This window comes from Rutidosis leptorrhynchoides, chromosome 6, assembly GCF_046630445.1.
Source record: "Rutidosis leptorrhynchoides isolate AG116_Rl617_1_P2 chromosome 6, CSIRO_AGI_Rlap_v1, whole genome shotgun sequence".
NCBI lineage: Eukaryota > Viridiplantae > Streptophyta > Magnoliopsida > Asterales > Asteraceae > Rutidosis > Rutidosis leptorrhynchoides.
Window position 1 is genome coordinate 6,620,239 of NC_092338.1, and position 18,710 is coordinate 6,638,948.

Genomic DNA, 18,710 nt, shown 5'->3' on the forward strand with positions numbered 1-18,710 from the left:
CTTACATTCTATTTAACCTCTAAACATATCAAGAAAATATTTTTCTTGATGATTCGGTCTTTTTCGGATATTCTGGTAATATGACAAATCAAATCGTGCTATTACCTTTCCTTTCTACTTTATATATTATGATCATTCAAAACTTCATACCTATGAATTCTGGACCATTACTCGCTTGACTTGAAGTCGGGAAGAAGAAACAAAAACATAAAGCTCCGACATATAAGGGAAAATATAAAGCCCGATAACGACTCCGAAATTACAAACCGTGTATATCAATGCGTATAGCAATATAAAGACACGGGATAATTAAAAACACTATAACCCCAAGAGCATAGAAGAAGTAAACAGATTCCTCTGGCGGTAAAAGAAAAAGAAGAATGACTGCATATATGGTCAATATAATAACCAGGATCAGAACTGGATTTAGCATTTTCTTAATCTTTTGGAAGTTTGAATTGAGAAAGAAAGTATAGAAGTGGTGAAGATAATGAAACGGAAGAAGCTAATTTATAGCAAAATTCCAAACACATCAATCGAGGCAAATCATCGCATTTAATCAAACAAATCTCAAAATTTCGTAAATACCGGAGAATCAAATCTTATAGATTACGAAGATTTCCTTTAATTCCTTGAATTCCGGAAATCAATCGTGACTACGTCAAAAGTTAAGGCGAACATTTAATTTTCTCATTTCACTCTTTTATGATAGCTTCGTTTATACTCTTCCTATAAACGAATCGTTTTATCCATATTATTCAATAGTGATAAAACTTTATTTTTTAACTTATATTCATCATTAAAATATTCTTGTTGTAAACAATGAAGATCTCTATCAAATTTCATGACTGTGATTTTCACGAACTCCTCTCTGTTTGTCTGCCCTAATATTGTGGCATAAAATGCTCAAGGTTTTAAATGAGCTCAATACCATTCATAACACATTTCATATATCCAATTTACTGAAATGACTTGTATAACATCATCATTTTGAATGATCTTCGCATTAATGATAAAATGCACTTCGTTGAAGAACCTATAGAAATCATGGAAGGAGAGGTCAAACAAACGCGTAAAAGCAACATACCTATCATTAAAGTCTGTTGGAATTCGCGTAGAGGCCCCGAATATACCTGAGAACGCAAAGACCATATGAAACGGAAATATCCCCATCTCTTCTCAACTGCTGATGCATCCGAGAAGTCTACCTAAAACTTCGGGACGAAGTTTTTATTAACGGGGAGGTACTATAACAACCCTCATTTTTTGACTTCTGAAATCACTGAAATGACCCTAGGGTTTACTGTCTGACTATACGTATTAATTATTTAAGGGTTGTTATATACACAATCAATTTAACGTTGACCAAATAATAAACTTTTATTCGACACTCACTGCTAATTAAAATTTATGCATTTCAATAATATTATTTATAACTATTAATCTATAAGTAATAAATAAAAAGTGACATTTATATAAATAATAAAATAATTGGGAACTAAATAAAAATAAATACAAGTCATGAATTAGTAAAAAGAAAATAATACTTATCATGTAGTAAATGTAAAAATAATAATAAACATAATAATAATAATAATAGTAATAATAATGAGACTAAAGAATCTTAAACAATTACATCCTTATGTTGACTAAAAATAAAGTATAAACTAGTACATCCTTATGTTGACTAATTATAAACTAGTACCACCTTTTGTTGACTAAAAATTATAAAACAAAATAAAATCATTAATTAGAACATCCTTATGTTGACTAACACTCTAATACTTGCACTATATAAACACTCCTAGACTCCTAGTTTCTCATTCACAAATCACACCAAAATCCTCTCTAAAAAACAATCTCTCCCTCTCCCTCTCTTGTGGTATTCGGATCTTCAAGCTTGTTCTTCGTGTTCTTCAAGAATCTGTAAGGAGTTCTTCAAGATTTTTAAGGCTTTGATCTTCCATCTTCATCGTGTTCATCTTTTCTTTGTTAATTATCTTGAATCTTCAAAGGTATAACATAAACCCTAAACTATTTACATAAACTTTAATCTTTGTTAATTCATATTCATATTATAAACTTGTTATTCATAAGTATATACATAAACACTCCTAGATTTATATATACATATATACATGTTAAAAAAAAATATATTTTTATGTATATATACGAATTATATATACATATACATATTAAAACCTTAAACCCTAATACTACTTATACTAGTACTTAACATGTATACACTATTACTATTACTAGCACCTATAACCTACTACTTATATTGTAGCACAAAAACATTTTGGGATATGTATTAGAGATGTATAGATCTTCGAACTTTCTTGACGAATGGTTTCTACGAGATTCTAGGCAGAGGGTTTGGATTTCCGATTTAAAGGGTCCTATGGCTCAAGCCCCTAGATCTAAATTAGCCATTCGAAGGGAAAGGGGTGATTGGAAGCTTATCTAATACGGCAAGTATCCTAAAATGAAAAACACTCATAAAAGTAGAAACTCTCTAGTCATAGAAACTTAGTAAAATAAGAAACTTTCTAAAAATGGAAACTTTATAAAAATAGTAACTTACTAGGAATAGAAACTTAGTAAAACAAACTATACTTAAACACATACTTAAACTTAAACATGGGCAAAACACTTAACTACTCTTAAATGTCAATAGGTTGACTTTCCTGCTCACACGTTCAACTCTTTATTCCGAGGAATAACTCTCTCTCTAATTACTAAGGTGACTTTCATAGCCCCACTCTTATTGCTATAGCACATTTTATACTTACTGGGGTGAGACACATGCTGCTTTTATACTATAAACAACTTAGACACAAGTACGAACCTAAACTGTACTATGACTAGCTTATGCTACTAAGACCCCACAGTGATATTTTTTAATTGCTTTTAGGATAAGGCATTCTTAATTATTGGGGGTAGGCCTATCGGGAGTAACGTCCCCGATACATTTGACCGTGATGTCTTTGTATTACTTAATAATGATTTAAACATGGTGATAAGGTACTGCCAACTTATCATCGGGGCAACAAAACAAACGTTTAGTCTAAAATATCACGAATCAGTACTACTTTTGGATCTGCGAGATCTACTTTTTGATCCCGCGGGAGATCAACTTTACAACTAAATCTTGTGGTCTAAAAACAACGATAACTACTTTTGTTAAACCTATGAACTTCACTCAACCTTTTTGGTTGACACTTTAGCATGTTTTGTCTCAGGTGCTGTTTGATTCAAGCTTTCTTATCTACTACTTATGTGATGCTACTTGGACTTAGGATCAAGAGATATCGCATTTATTACTTCTGCATATGAACAATTACTTTATCGTTATTTCCATTATTGTAACGACATTTCATTTTCCGCTGCGTACTCAATAAAGTTAAATTTTCTCATTTAGTATTGTTCTCGTATTATAATATGTTGGTTTATTTGATATTAGTAACGTTTCTTCCAGACCCTATTGTGAGGACGTTACAGATTGGTATCTGGAAGAAACGCTACTAATATCAAATAAACCAACATATTATAATACGAGAACAATACTAAATGAGAAAATTTAACTTTATTGAGTACGCAGCGGAAAATGAAATGTCGTTACAATAATGGAAATAACGATAAAGTAATTGTTCATATGCAGAAGTAATAAATGCGATATCTCTTGATCCTAAGTCCAAGTAGCATCACATAAGTAGTAGATAAGAAAGCTTGAATCAAACAGCACATGAGACAAAACATGCTAAAGTGTCAACCAAAAAGGTTGAGTGAAGTTCATAGGTTTAACAAAAGTAGTTATCGTTGTTTTTAGACCACAAGATTTAGTTGTAAAGTTGATCTCCCGCGGGATCAAAAAGTAGATCTCGCAGATCCAAAAGTAGTACTGATTCGTGATATTTTAGACTAAACGTTTGTTTTGTTGCCCCGATGATAAGTTGGCAGTACCTTATCACCATGTTTAAATCATTATTAAGTAATACAAAGACATCACGGTCAAATGTATCGGGGACGTTACTCCCGATAGGCCTACCCCCAATAATTAAGAATGCCTTATCCTAAAAGCAATTAAAAAATATCACTGTGGGGTCTTAGTAGCATAAGCTAGTCATAGTACAGTTTAGGTTCGTACTTGTGTCTAAGTTGTTTAAAGTATAAAAGCAGCATGTGTCTCACCCCAGTAAGTATAAAAAGTGCTATAGCAATAAGAGTGGGGCTATGAAAGTCACCTTAGTAAGTAGAGAGAGAGTTATTCCTCGGAATAAAGAGTTGAACGAGTGAGCAGGAAAGTCAACCTATTGACATTTAAGAGTAGTTAAGTGTTTTGCCCATGTTTAAGTTTAAGTATGTGTTTAAGTATAGTTTGTTTTACTAAGTTTCTATTCCTAGTAAGTTACTATTTTTATAAAGTTTCCATTTTTAGAAAGTTTCTTATTTTACTAAGTTTCTATGACTAGAGAGTTTCTACTTTTATGAGTGTTTTTCATTTTAGGATACTTTCCGTATTAGATAAGCTTCCAATCACCCCTTTCCCTTCGAATGGCTAATTTAGATCTAGGGGCTTGAGCCATAGGACCCTTTAAATCGGAAATCCAAACCCTCTGCCTAGAATCTCGTAGAAACCATTCGTCAAGAAAGTTCGAAGATCTATACATCTCTAATACATATCCCAAAATGTTTTTGTGCTACAATATAAGTAGTAGGTTATAGGTGCTAGTAATAGTAATAGTGTATACATGTTAAGTACTAGTATAAGTAGTATTAGGGTTTAAGGTTTTAATATGTATATGTATATATAATTCGTATATATACATAAAAATATTTTTTTTTACATGTATATATGTATATATAAATCTAGGAGTGTTTATGTATATACTTATGAATAACAAGTTTATAATATGAATATGAATTAACAAAGATTAAAGTTTATGTAAATAGTTTAGGATTTATGTTATACCTTTTAAGATTCAAGATAATTAACAAAGAAAAGATGAACACGATGAAGATGGAAGATCAAAGTCTTAAAAATCTTGAAGAACTCCTTGAAGATTCTTGAAGAACACGAAGAACAAGTTTGAAGATCCGAATACCACAAGAGAGGGAGAGGGAGAGATTGTTTTTGAGAGAGGATTTTGGTGTGATTTGTGAATGAGAAACTAGGAGTCTAGGAGTGTTTATATAGTTCAAGTATTAGAGTGTTAGTCAACATAAGGATGTTCTAATTAATGATTTTATTTTGTTTTATAATTTTTAGTCAACAAAAGGTGGTACTAGTTTATAATTAGTCAACATAAGGATGTACTAGTTTATACTTTATTTTTAGTCAACATAAGGATGTAATTGTTTAAGATTCTTTAGTCTCATTATTATTACTATTATTATTATTATTATTATTATGTTTATTATTATTTTTACATTTACTACATGATAAGTATTATTTTCTTTTTACTAATTCATGACTTGTATTTATTTTTATTTAGTTCCCAATTGTTTTATTATTTATATAAATGTCACTTTTTATTTATTACTTATATATTAATAGTTATAAATAATATTATTGAAATGCATAAATTTTAATTAGCAGTGAGTGTCGAATAAAAGTTTATTATTTGGTCAACGTTAAATTGATTGTGTATATAACAACCCTTAAATAATTAATACGTATAGTCAGACAGTAAACCCTAGGGTCATTTCAGTAATTTCAGAAGTCAAAAAGTGAGGGTTGTTATATAACACATGTGAGAACCATCATTTGGCAACTAGCATGAAATATCTCATAAAATTACAAAAATATGAGTAATCATTCATGACTTATTTACATGAAAACAAAATTACATATCCTTTATATCTAATCCATACACCAACGACCAAAAACACCTACAAACACTTTCATTCTTCAATTTTCTTCATCTAATTGATCTCTCTCAAGTTCTATCTTCAAGTTCTAAGTGTTCTTCATATATTCTACAAGTTCTAGTTACATAAAATCAAGAATACTTTCAAGTTTGCTAGCTCACTTCCAATCTTGTAAGGTGATCATCCAACCTCAAGAAATATTTGTTTCTTACAGTAGGTTATCATTCTAATACAAGGTAATAATCATATTCAAACTTTGGTTCAATTTCTATAACTATAACAATCTTATTTCAAGTGATGATCTTACTTGAACTTGTTTTCGTGTCATGATTCTGCTTCAAGAACTTCGAGCCATCCAAGGATCCGTTGAAGCTAGATCCATTTTTCTCTTTTCCAGTAGGTTTATCCAAGGAACTTAAGGTAGTAATGATGTTCATAACATCATTCGATTCATACATATAAAGCTATCTTATTCGAAGGTTTAAACTTGTAATCACTAGAACATAGTTTAGTTAATTCTAAACTTGTTCGCAAACAAAAGTTAATCCTTCTAACTTGACTTTTAAAATCAACTAAACACATGTTCTATATCTATATGATATGCTAACTTAATGATTTAAAACCTGGAAACACGAAAAACACCGTAAAACCGGATTTACGCCGTCGTAGTAACACCGCGGGCTGTTTTGGGTTAGTTAATTAAAAACTATGATAAACTTTGATTTAAAAGTTGTTATTCTGAGAAAATGATTTTTATTATGAACATGAAACTATATCTAAAAATTATGGTTAAACTCAAAGTGGAAGTATGTTTTCTAAAATGGTCATCTAGACGTCGTTCTTTCGACTGAAATGACTACCTTTACAAAAACGACTTGTAACTTATTTTTCCGACTATAAACCTATACTTTTTCTGTTTAGATTCATAAAATAGAGTTCAATATGAAACCATAGCAATTTGATTCACTCAAAACGGATTTAAAATGAAGAAGTTATGGGTAAAACAAAATTGGATAATTTTTCTCATTTTAGCTACGTGAAAATTGGTAACAAATCTATTCCAACCATAACTTAATCAACTTGTATTGTATATTATGTAATCTTGAGATACCATAGACACGTATACAATGTTTCGACCTATCATGTCGACACATCTATATATATTTCGGAACAACCATAGACACTCTATATGTGAATGTTGGAGTTAGCTATACAGGGTTGAGGTTGATTCCAAAATATATATAGTTTGAGTTGTGATCAATACTGAGATACGTATACACTGGGTCGTGGATTGATTCAAGATAATATTTATCGATTTATTTCTATACATCTAACTGTGGACATCTAGTTGTAGGTTACTAACGAGGACAGCTGACTTAATAAACTTAAAACATCAAAATATATTAAAAGTGTTGTAAATATATTTTGAACATACTTTGATATATATGTATATATTTGTTATAGGTTCGTGAATCAACCAGTGGCCAAGTCTTACTTCCCGACGAAGTAAAAATCTGTGAAAGTGAGTTATAGTCCCACTTTTAAAATCTAATATTTTTGGGATGAGAATACATGCAGGTTTTATAAATGATTTACAAAATAGACACAAGTACGTGAAACTACATTCTATGGTTGAATTATCGAAATCGAATATGCCCCTTTTTATTAAGTCTGGTAATCTAAGAATTAGGGAACAGACACCCTAATTGACGCGAATCCTAAAGATAGATCTATTGGGCCTAACAAACCCCATCCAAAGTACCGGATGCTTTAGTATTTCGAAATTTATATCATATCCGAAGGGTGTCCCGGAATGATGGGGATATTCTTATATATGCATCTTGTTAATGTCGGTTACCAGGTGTTCACCATATGAATGATTTTTATCTCTATGTATGGGATGTGTATTGAAATATGAAATCTTGTGGTCTATTGTTACGATTTGATATATATAGGTTAAACCTATAACTCACCAACATTTTTGTTGACGTTTTAAGCATGTTTATTCTCAGGTGATTATTAAGAGCTTCCGCTGTCGCATACTTAAATAAGGACGAGATTTGGAGTCCATGCTTGTATGATATTGTGTAAAAACTGCATTCAAGAAACTTATTTTGTTGTAACATATTTGTATTGTAAACCATTATGTAATGGTCGTGTGTAAACAGGATATTTTAGATTATCATTATTTGATAATCTACGTAAAGCTTTTTAAAACCTTTATCTATGAAATAAAGGTTATGGGTTGTTTTAAAAATGAATGCAGTCTTTGAAAAACGTCTCATATAGAGGTCAAAAACTCGCAACGAAATCAATTAATATGGAACGTTTTTAATCAATAAGAACGGGACATTTCAAACCAGGTCTTGCATGAATGTGTCTAACTGATAGTTGTTAAGATGCATTAGTAAGTCTGGACTTCGACCGTGTCTGCATGTTAAAAGTTTTGCTTATCATTTCTTGTCGGAAATTACATGCTTATCATTCTTAAGTCTAGACACGTTTTCCTGCATTTATTGCATAAATAGTGTATAGACAAAAATTCATATCTTAGCGTATCTGTTACTGTAAACTTTTCCTGATATCTTCCGAAAATTTCTCCGTGATTTATGGAATTTGGTATTATATATACATATGTAAATTATGTATTGAAGAATACCAAACTAAATTCTATAATCTAATTCATATCAAAAATCATCTCCCTAATTATACAAGATGGATCCCGTATCTAGTTCAAACTCTGACAGCTATTCCGATATGGATATTCACCTGAATTCCGAAGACAGTGTAACCGGAATGGATCAACCAATTAGCCATCATCTATTCTGGATGAATTGGGGATGGGTTCGTAGCCTACTTAATTATTGGAGACAAGAAGAAGGCGATCCCTTTCATCCACCACATTGCCCTCTTGGCGAAGAACCTGAAGCACTTACCGGCGAACCTGTTCGAGACACCATTTTCTCTCTCATTTCCAGAGTATCTCGTCACGATAATATACTATCTCAAATTCTGGATCTTATTCATCCGCTCGTCCGAACCGCCAATCATCCAGGTGTAGTAGAAGAAGTCAACGAGCTTTGCACTCGGGTAGTGGCTTTGGAGAATACGGTGCAAAGGTTACAAGCACCAGCAGCATCACCGGCATCAACAGTACCACCGACAACAACACCAACAGTACCATTACCACCACCAACAACATCCGCATCGCAAACCTCAACTTCAATTGTGAACAGATTGTGAAGTTAATGGATATCCACCCGATCCATCCGCTTCGTGATGGATATGGATGAACCTTAATGGATATGGATACGGATATGGATGATCCTAAATGGATATGGATATGAACATGGATGAAAATTTTCATCCATGGATATATCCATTACAACCCCAAGTACCTATACAAATACATAAATATAGATATATGCTTATATATTTAATGTTACAAGCTCATTTACCATTAAATTTACATTTTGTTTTCAACCCTATAATGAAATAACTATAATATATTACAAAAAAATATGTATATCTAACAAAATAAACTTACAAATCTCATATTTAATTTTTTATAATTTATGTCTTATAATAAATTTAACAAATTTTGTTATATCTTCGACAAAGGTTACATATTTTTATGGATAAAATTTAATAATGTCATGTTATATTTATTTTTGCTATACTATGTTTTCGTTTTAATCGCATATTAGAAAATATTACAACATTTTTTAAATATCCATTGGATATCCATTAACACGCTTAATCCACTGGATATGGATATGGATGGATGACCTGAAACTAAATGGATATGGATATGGATGAACAAAAACTAAATGGATATGGATATGGATATGACGTCACCCGGTCCATATCCGATCCATTGCTATCCCAAGTTAGAAACCCAAGTTAGAATGTTGTTAGAGCACATTATTTTATTATATAAATCATAAATTCATAAATAATACATAATAGTAAATATAAATAATACCGAGTATATAGTATTGCTAAAGATTTGTAGCAATATAACTTAAGTACTTATATAACCGGTTTAACATTGTATTTTCACAATCTTTTAGTGGATCGCAGTATATCACGTATAATGTCCATAAAGTAACGAGTATAACTCGAGTAATTATAATTTATTATCATTTTCATAAAAGACTTATAGTAATATAACTAAAGTAATAAATGGAGCGGTTGCGGTTAAAGCGATTCGGGTACCTTTTAATTTCATAACCGATCCATAAAGTTCGATTAATATCCAAAAGTGTTAAGTAAACTCGCGGTTATATAAATGGTTCGGTTAATTCGATTCGACTATGCCGATTAATATGGTTGTAGTTCGGTTAATGCGGTGTTTTGCTCGACCCTAACAGTAGTGTTTAATCATTTTTCTATTATATGTGTGTGTGTGTGTGTGTTAGCTGTCGTTTTTTTTTAAATAGCTTATATTTTTATTAGTGTTTAAAGGCATTTTTTTACCTCGTTTTAGGTACTTAAATTCTTAGGACCGGCTCTGCTAATGTCAGTTAACTTTTATGTTATATTTGGTCATGTGCAATGCACATGAGAGGGTATACTCACCCCACCGTCCCATATGTGCGTTGTTTTGGTGGGTGATTGTCTGATTGTCATATATTTGAAATTTTGTCACGCTAAGGTTCTTTAGCCAATAATTGAGTTGGACCAATAAATATAAAAAAAGGTGTATGATTGAGTTGTATCAAATGTTTAAAATTTTAATACATTGTTTGGGATGATTTCTTACTTGACACGAGAGGAACCTACGTGGTCAGTGGGTATTTGGCAAATGGCAATAAGGAGTTGGGTTTAAAGAAGTACGTACTCAAGTTAGTTACCAGCGGTGTGGTGAAGCACTTTGTCCCTGGCTCCCTGCACATACATGCATAAATACATATATACATACATCTATACATACATGAAATCATGACAGAGATGTTGCATCACATTTATTCATATTTCATAGTGACTTCCATGTCTTAATATTACAGGTATGATAATAGTGATTGAAAAAGACATTATTAAATTAAATATAATAATTTCTCACAAACAATCATTTCATAGTTGATCTGTTCTTCAAATTTTAAATTATTAATTTTTTGGATGATTTATTTAGATATTAAAACAGCCTCTCTTTCTCCTTTCATCAACTGTCTTGCCATATAGTTTTGTTCTCACAGGTAATTTCTCTCTTGATTCTTTATATGATTTTATATGTTTATATAATATATAAATATAAATTGTTATTGTTATGTGATTTAAGGGTAAGTTTGTGCATTTTAATGATTGCAACATTGAGTTATATATAGAATTTGTACATGAACAGTTGGAGCAAATTTTTATTTTCTGCTATCTGCTATTCTGATATGATTTTGGTACTAGGCATATAACACAGGCTTTGATTTTGTTACGGCGATCAAACGATCTTAGCTGCAATTATGAGTGCCGCAGTGTCTGGACCTCTTGTCGGTATGTATCTCCTTATCTCCATTTTACAACATTTGTTACAAGGTGTTATATAAATTAAAGAAAACTTTTAAACAGGTTTTGAAAAAATCGACATAGACAGCTATGAAGAGAAAAAGTCTAAGCTGTCTTTTAAACAACGGGCTATTAATGTCTCCAACAAATTTAGGACTTCATTCGGAAAAAAGAGCCGGAAGAATGGTAGAGTTGTGTCTGTTGTTGAGGATGAGCATGATGCAGACGAATTAAAGGCGGTTGAGGCGTTACGTCAAACTTTGATATTGGAAGAACTGTTACCTGCAAAACATGATGACTACCATATGATGCTAAGGTCATATTCTTCATTCAAAACTTTATTAGGAACCATTTTATTATATTGTTTATTTTTTAGCTGCAAACACACACCCTTTTTGTCCACGATGGAACTCGGACTCACAACCTCAAGCTTGATGAGTTCCCTTGATACTGCTAGGCCAGAAGCCCTTTTGTACTAATAATTTGAATAAAAACTGGATGACAATTTTTAGCTATATGAAACAGATTTTTAAAGGCTAGGAAATTTGATATCGAGAAGACTAAGCAAATGTGGTCCGATATGATCAAATGGAGGAACGATTATGGTACAGACACCATTATGGAGGTACCTACATGAATACGTCTTGTACCATCTACAATTACTGTCATATGTTAAAAACTGTACATGGATCTGTATGTGATCTGCGCCTTTTTTGGATATCTTTTTTAGGATTTTGAATTTAAAGAAAAAGATGAAGTGGTGAAACATTATCCGCAAGGACATCACGGGGTTGATAAAGAAGGAAGACCGGTTTACATTGAGCAACTCGGTAAAGTTGACGCTACTAAACTCATGCAAGCAACAACCCTGGAACGTTACGTCAAGTATCATGTGACGGAGTTCGAAAGGACTTTTATCGATAAGTTTCCAGCTTGTTCAATCGCTGCCAAAAAACATATAGATCAAAGTACTACCATCCTTGACGTACAAGGAGTGGTAAGTCAGCTCTTAAATACTACATCATATTGGAAGTGGCGAAATGGGCGGGCTGGGTAGCGAGTCAAAACAGGCTCAGGCTGAAGTACCTACCATTCATGTGCAGGGTTGGTTAAATTGACCCACACCCACTTTTGTCATTTTTATACTTATATAAAATGTGTTATTTTGGACGGGTTGAAAAGAGACATAACCCAAATCAACCAGTTAATAAATAAATCAGTCAAAATTGCCTATGGTTCGAACCACTACATGTAGTGGTAAGATTTATCCAACATACCCAATTTGCCACATGGTTGACCTGTTTTATGGATCAGGGACTGAAAAACATGAATAAAGCTGCAAGGGATCTTATCCAGTGTCTCCAGAACATTGATGGTAACAACTACCCTGAGGTACTTGGTTTCTATTATCATAATTCATTAACGGTATATAGTTTTAAAGTACACATATTTATTAATACGAGATAACCTTCTATTGTTGATTTTCTGTTCAAACTTGTCTTTTGATAGACTCTATGCCGCATGTACATCATCAACGCGGGGTCTGGGTTTAGGCTTTTGTGGGGCACAGTGAAATCCTTCCTCGACCCAAAGACTACTTCCAAAATTCATGTAAGTTCATCACATCTTTTAAGTTTTAACCAATAAAAAAAGGACATTCGTTGACAAGCATGTAAAGTTTACAATTGAATGGCTTAATCTACATATAGGTATTGGGCAGCAAGTATCAAAACCAGCTCCTGGAAATGATTGATGCCAGGTATTTATACAAGATAACAGTTCTAACATCAAGTAGTTTTGCACTCCTCTTTATCAAGATTCACCATGTGCATTTTTCTACATAATATAGGATGTATTTGCCTTTATAAAAACGGGGGGAAATTGGAGGCAATTCGGGCGGGTTGGGTGACAAGTCCAAGTTGAAAATATTGGTTGGCTCGAAACAGGAAATCTTTGTTCGCCTTATTTTGATTTTTTAACAAATGTCTAATTATCATGTTTTTTTCTTTCAACGGATGTATTATTATGATTGCTATAAAAACATTAAAAAAAACATCTATATCTATATCGCTGATTATAATGATATATAGGGTGCTGTATGCACTGTGCATAAAAAATATACTGTAGGGGAATTTCAGCCTGCGTAACCTGTTTGACCCGTATTAGATAGAAAGACCACCTAATTGGACCCATCACGTTTCTTGTTTTTTATTTGTGGACAGTCAACTTCCACAGTTCTTGGGTGGTACTTGCACCTGCGCTGATAAAGGAGGCTGCATGCGCTCAGACAAGGGTCCATGGCAAGATCCAGAGATCATGAAAGTATTACTTCTGAAATTTCCTTCCTTTTTAACCTATAATGAATATGAATATGAATATCCATCTTGTTGTGGCAGATGGTCCATAATGGTCAGCACAAATGCTCACAAGATCCAATCCAACAAGAGAAGATCATATCCGTGTACCAGTCTACACACACGGTATTTTCTCTCAACGCTGTTTCTATAACACGATGCTAGATTATAATCAGTTCTTTGAATGTTCAGCAGATTTTGATATATAATAAATTGATAGACAAAACAATCAAATGTGACATTTTGTCAAAAGGGTAAAAAATATTTGTTAACTAAAAATATAAAGTGTTTCAAACTAAGTTATAAAAAGGTCAACATATCTCTTGTTTTGTCAAGATTAATCAAATAATCAGAATTAGCCCATATATATGAAACCGAGTAGATAACTGACCTCATTTTTTTCTCAGAAAAAGGTTGCTCACAAGACAGATGTCGAATCTGACAACAAGCATCTAAATCTTCCTCCAGTTCAAGAAGACGTAACTTTCTCGAAATCATGTTCTTTTCCAAATATTTCAAATTTAGTGCATATATTGTTTTACCTTATTAAGTTTGCTTTAAAATAAATTTTTAGGCTTCTGTAAGAAACATCCACCCAACCACATATGAGAAAAACGACAGCACACCAATAGTTGACAAGGCTGTGGACCATCCTAAACCAAACCCGACGTTTGCCGCCGCTCCTAAAGATACAGATTATTATCCCATCCATGAAGCTTACAAGCGCACATCTTCACCAAATGGGCTAAGCAACCACCTATTTTCTGGTATGATGACTTTGGTTATGGGAGTCATGACGATGGTTCGTATGACAAACAACATGCCAAAAAGGCTGACGGGTGCCACGCTTTACTCTACCGACATCCATGATGATGAGTCGGTAATAAAGCAACGTGGACCCTACAAGGTACATGCACCAGCTGTAGTCTCTACAGCTGAGTATTTGTCGATGATGAAACGTATGGGAGATTTGGAAGAGAAGGTTTTATCGGTTGAGATGCCACCTGAAAAAGAGGACGACTTAATAAATAAAGCTTTGTCTCGTGTTGAAGCCTTAGAAATGGAGCTTGCTGCTACCAAGAAGGTACTTTAAACACATAAAATCATTTATATGTAGAAAATAGTTAGAAGTGTAGATAAAATGAAGTCCAGAGGTGGCAAATTGGGTAGGGTGGGTAATGGGTCAGAATGGTCACCATCTAACATGTTTACTGTTTCACCCATAATGCAGTTACTTGAAGAATCTCTTCTTCAACAAAAAGAGTTCATGGCATACCTTGATAAAAAGAAGAAAAAGAAAAGGTTTTTCCGTTTCTAAATATGCAATCCAACATGATGTCACAACTAAGTTGATATGAACTGATTAAAAGTTCGAAGTGAGCGGAAATGAAACTTTTGTAGCACGCACGCGAAGATGTTGATCATTGAGCTTTCTGTCTGATTGTGAAGATTTGTTTTGCCAAGATTTCAAATTTTGTGTATACATAAATATTTATTTATATTAACGCGGTTTTTGATTTTGTATACTTGTGTACTTATTGAATAATGTTTGAGATTGTTTTTATGGAAATTATACCTCTATAAATGGAGGCTAGAGGTTATTATGTTTCTGGATCTCAAGATATATTCAGTATATCTTGTATTACTCCCTCTTTCGACGAAATTTAACATGTATTTTTTTGGTTCTCTTACACAATAGTCTCTTTTTGTAACACTATTTATATATCCATGTATAATGTATGATTATCAACTTGCTTTTACAATATGTATGTAGTATGTATTTAAGTAAAGTTTTTTCTATCAGCTTGTCCACATTTATTTATGTATGTTACCTACCTACATTTCCGTTTTATCCTTATTTATTATTACTTTCAACTATTTATATTTATATAAATAAAATTCATTAAAATTTACCTTTACCATGGATATAGGAAGTGTAATTATTTATTCACTCACTTACTGATTTTAAGATCTTGATTTATTTATTTATTGTTATAAAAGTAATAATTGGATGATAATTTTATTATTATTATAGATATTGCATAGTATATTTTTTTGAGTATAAATAGGTGTGTTGAGTTAGAGTTTATTGTATGTATTTTTTGGTTAACAAAAACACTCTCTCTCTCTAGATTCCAAATGCCACCAAACTCTCATTGTACATTTTTCTATAAATAAAAAACCAATTACTCATACCTTTTGTTCAACCTTTGTTTTCTCCGTTTTACAGTATCTCTATCTCTATATACCTTCTACAGTCAAGAACCACTAAAGGTAGTTATAAGCCTACTGAATTATAACACGTTATCAGCACGATTATCTCAACATTTATACTAAATATGGTTGGCTCTGCCACCTAACTAATATATGGTCGGTTATACCACCTAAATGATATATGGTCGACACTGTCGCCTAATTTACATTTATGTTATCTAACATTTATTTATGTATACTAACATTTACATTTATGTTATCTAACATTTATTTATGTATACTAACATTTACAGTTATGTTCACTAACATTTATATTTATGTTATTTAAGTTATATATGGTCGGTTATACCACCTGAATTATATTTTCTGTAATCTAACTCTTATTAACTTCACTAACATTTATATTTATGTTAATAAGACCTCATGATTGTACGCAACACGTCATTTGACAACACGGTACTTTATGTACGCAACACGTCATTTGACAACACGGTACCATGGGTCGAGATTAATTCCGATCAATACGAATACGATGGGGTCTTTATATGTTATCTAACATTTATGATTACTTATGCAATTAATCATTATTTATTTCATGCATACTAATGTTTATTTTTAAAAGTAAATCTTAAAAGTTAAAATAAGAAAAAATAGTTTGTATTTTTATTAAAAGTAAATCTTAAAAGTTAAAATAAGAAAAGTAGTTTGTATTTTTATTAAAAGTAAATCTTAAAAGTTAAAATAAGAAAAAGTAGTTTGTATTTTTATTAAAAGTAAATTTTAAAAGTTAAAATAAGAAAAAGTAGTTTGTATTTTTATTAAAAGTAAATCTTAAAAGTTAAAATAAGAAAAGTAGTTTTGTATTTTTATTAAAAGTAAATCTTAAAAGTTAAAATAAGAAAAGTAGTTTGTATTTTTATTAAAAGTAAATCTTAAAAGTTAAAATAAGAAAAAGTAGTTTGTATTTTTATTAAAAGTAAATCTTAAAAGTTAAAATAAGAAAAAGTAGTTTGTATTTTTATTAAAAGTAAATCTTAAAAGTTAAAATAAGAAAAAAAAATCTTGTCCTTTATATTACTCATACGCGTTTTGATATAGTGACTTTATTCGTTAACGTCAACTAACGACGTTACAACGGTCATATATACATAACGGTTGTTAACGTCAACTGACGACGTTACAACAACTATATTTTTCAAATATAAAATAAACATCTCCGTTTTCACATTTTCACAAATCAATCTTCATTTTTCAGATTACTACTCTCAAAAAGTTTTTGTAAAAATGATTCACACAAGGATGATTTTTCCTATTGTATTGGTCATATTAACTATCATCATTGTTGCTAATATACCACCGGGTGAACCTATATTCTATCCTGCCCTTGTGGTTTTATTATTTGTAATCATACCATTATTCTGTTGTTTGCTACTTATGAATTTAAAATGATTCTAATTTCATTTTATTATTTGTCTATGAATAGATGTTGATTATGATTATGATTTATGTTATTCATCTTTTTGATAATAGAAAATGTCGAATTTGAAAAGGCTTAAATTTGCTCATTTAGAACAAGTGGGAACAACTACTTAACATGGGTTATGAATGTAGAAAAACATCTCGAATCAAACGGTATTTTAGAAACCCTGAATGAAAATAACAATTATTCCGAACAAGAGAAAGCAATAGTAAGTATTTTTCTTAGCAAACATATTGACGAGTCCTTAGAATCTACATATTATATGATCGAAAATCCAAGTGTATTATGGAAAATACTCAAAGATAGATACGATATTAATTATCAAAAAAAAAAATAATAATAATAATAACGGTGATCCATGAAAGAATAAAATTAAAGATATTAGTAGACGCTCTTATAAGAATTCCGTAGATTCTTATTAATGATCTGGTAACGTGGATCATCAGTCTAGTATTTCTTGAATACATGAACATCTTGTTTAGCTCTACAAATAAGTCCCAAAAGAAAAGAAAACGAGAGTGAATCTGTTGACAAATCTTGATTAAATTAACCCTGAGCTACCTTGAGACTTGAATGGTTTGAATTTTCTAAGATGCCTAGTTTTTTTTATGTATCACTCGTAAATAAATGGTTTTAGACCATAACGCATATGTTTTATTAAGTGTTATCTTTTATGTACTTCAGATTATAACTTGTTTGCATGTAATATAATTTGATTATCTTGCTGAAATATAACTCATTATTTGCTTATCTTATTTGAAGTTTTAGTATGAATCCTGCAGAAATACAACATCAATTAAATGGTAAAGTCCTATGTATTGCAGATAGTAGTAACATACACACTATGATCAAATCTAAGAAATATTTCATTGATTTAAATCAAATGAGGGAATTATAAATACTATATCAGCTCTTGCAAACTTGATATAAGAAACGAAAAAGGCAAAATTTCATATTACCAAATGGTACGAATTTTTTGGTAAACAATGTCTTGTTTTCTCCCAAATCAAAGAGAAATTTGTTAAGTTTCTCTGATATATATCATAATGGATATGATTATCAGTCAATGATAATCGAAAATGAGAAATATCTATGTAACACCGAAAAGCGCATAGGATTAAAAGCGCATATGATAAAAAGCGCATATGATGAAAAGCGCAGCGCATATGATTAAAAGCGCATATGATAAAAAGCGCATATGATGAAAAGCGCATCGCATATAATTAAAAGCGCATATAATGAAAAGTGCATATGACGAAAAGCGCAGCACATATGATTAAAAGCACATA

The 18,710-nt window shown here is 31.4% G+C and overlaps 1 protein-coding gene across 1 annotated transcript; it reads left to right on the forward strand.

The window, feature by feature from the left end:
- The first annotated feature begins 10,717 nt into the window (after nucleotides 1-10,717).
- On the forward strand, nucleotides 10,718-15,410 carry LOC139853023 (phosphatidylinositol/phosphatidylcholine transfer protein SFH3-like). The gene is made up of 14 exons (XM_071842393.1): nucleotides 10,718-10,883; nucleotides 11,009-11,072; nucleotides 11,275-11,361; nucleotides 11,437-11,689; nucleotides 11,899-11,998; nucleotides 12,104-12,370; nucleotides 12,688-12,765; nucleotides 12,883-12,984; nucleotides 13,083-13,132; nucleotides 13,596-13,695; nucleotides 13,770-13,853; nucleotides 14,135-14,206; nucleotides 14,302-14,811; nucleotides 14,959-15,410. Exons 3-14 carry the CDS (start codon nucleotides 11,331-11,333, stop codon nucleotides 15,043-15,045), a joined length of 1,734 nt encoding a protein of 577 aa, XP_071698494.1. The 5' UTR covers nucleotides 10,718-10,883; nucleotides 11,009-11,072; nucleotides 11,275-11,330; the 3' UTR covers nucleotides 15,046-15,410.
- The last annotated feature ends 3,300 nt before the right edge of the window (nucleotides 15,411-18,710 follow it).